The 1,475-nt window shown below is 45.2% G+C and overlaps 1 protein-coding gene across 1 annotated transcript in view; it reads left to right on the forward strand.

Moving 5' to 3' along the window:
* Window positions 1-592: 592 nt before the first annotated feature.
* Window positions 593-1,475, forward strand: part of LOC117958118 (mucolipin-1-like) — a 10,327-nt gene continuing 9,444 nt past the window's right edge. The window contains exon 1 of the mRNA XM_034894379.1: window positions 593-781. Within this exon, the coding sequence (XP_034750270.1) occupies window positions 593-781 (189 nt within the window). The remainder of the gene's footprint in view (window positions 782-1,475) is intronic.

Genomic DNA, 1,475 nt, shown 5'->3' on the forward strand with positions numbered 1-1,475 from the left:
GACACAGTCACACACACACACACACACACAGAAACACAAACACACACACACGCACAGACACACACACACACACAGACAGACACACACACACACACACACACGCACAGACACACACGCACAGACACACACACACACATAGACACACATAGACACACAGTTAATGTTGGAATTTATGTATAATTATATATATAAACCTCATTTATAGGAAATTATACCCAATGTTTGAGTTAGAAAAGCAGAAATTAGGAATTATTGAGACTAAAATTAAAGGAATGGATGTTGATGATAATCACAGACTGGAATATGTCAACTTTTACTCAATACTATTTCAAAAACACTTCCATTTGTTTACAATGCTATAAAATTGAATAAGACGCCCCAAAATTAATGAAAGTAGAGATTTGTACTTGGCAAAGAGCGTCGGGTGGAATCAATCATGTTATTTTGGGGAATTACAGCTAACATTAATATTGGAAAACGGGTCAATTTGACCCGAGGACAACATCTCGGAAAATCCACATCATGTTATAAAAGACAAATAGAAAAGCAAAACCATATAAAAATACAAAGATAAAACACAAACCAGTATATAATGACTACTCTACTCTCCGTCTCTCAGCTGATGCTGTTCGGACTGAGCCACCAGATGGTGGTGACCTTTAAAGACGAGAACACGGACGCGTTCAAGCATCTCTTCCTGGAGGGTTACACGGGCCGCGCTCCTCAGGACGTGCACACGCAGGAGGAAGTCTACAGCCGCGTCCACTTCGCCGTCCAGCAGGTAACTGAGAAAATCTACCTGTCACTTCAGCTGATTCATCCAAACTGCACGACACCTTCTCCCCCTCCTGTGGGATCCGACCTAGTCCATGTTCTGGACTTTCCACTTCCGGGATTGCTGCGGTCACCCTATGGTTCAAGGAGTCTTCATTATCCAGTTCACTTCAATTTTATTTATAGTATCAATTCATTACAAGAGTTATCTGGAGACCCTTTACAGATAGAGCAGGTCTAGACCACACTCCAGAATTTACAAGGACCCAACAGGTCTAGTAGTTTCCTCCAGAGCAAGCAACAGGGCCACAGTGGAGAGGAAAAACTCCCTTTTAGGCAGAAACCTCGGACAGACCCGGACCCAGACCCAGGCCCAGAACCAGACCCAGACCCAGACCCAGGCCCAGGCCCAGGCCCAGACCCAGGCTCTTGGTAGGCATTGTCTGACGGGTCGGTTGGGGTTGGGGGAAATTAGTTGTGCAGCAGCATGTAACACAAATGAATAACACACAGGTTATACAAGACCACAACCATACATCTAGAAACAGAATAAATACGTACTACACCTCACATTCCATCCATCCACCTTCATCCGCTTATCCAGTATCAGGTCTCGGTGGCAGCAGCTCCGACTGGGGGATCCCGAGGCGTTCCCAGGCCAGGTTGGAGATATAATCTCTCCACCTAGTCCTGGGTCTTCC

Source organism: Etheostoma cragini, chromosome 15, assembly GCF_013103735.1.
Source record: "Etheostoma cragini isolate CJK2018 chromosome 15, CSU_Ecrag_1.0, whole genome shotgun sequence".
Lineage (NCBI taxonomy): Eukaryota > Metazoa > Chordata > Actinopteri > Perciformes > Percidae > Etheostoma > Etheostoma cragini.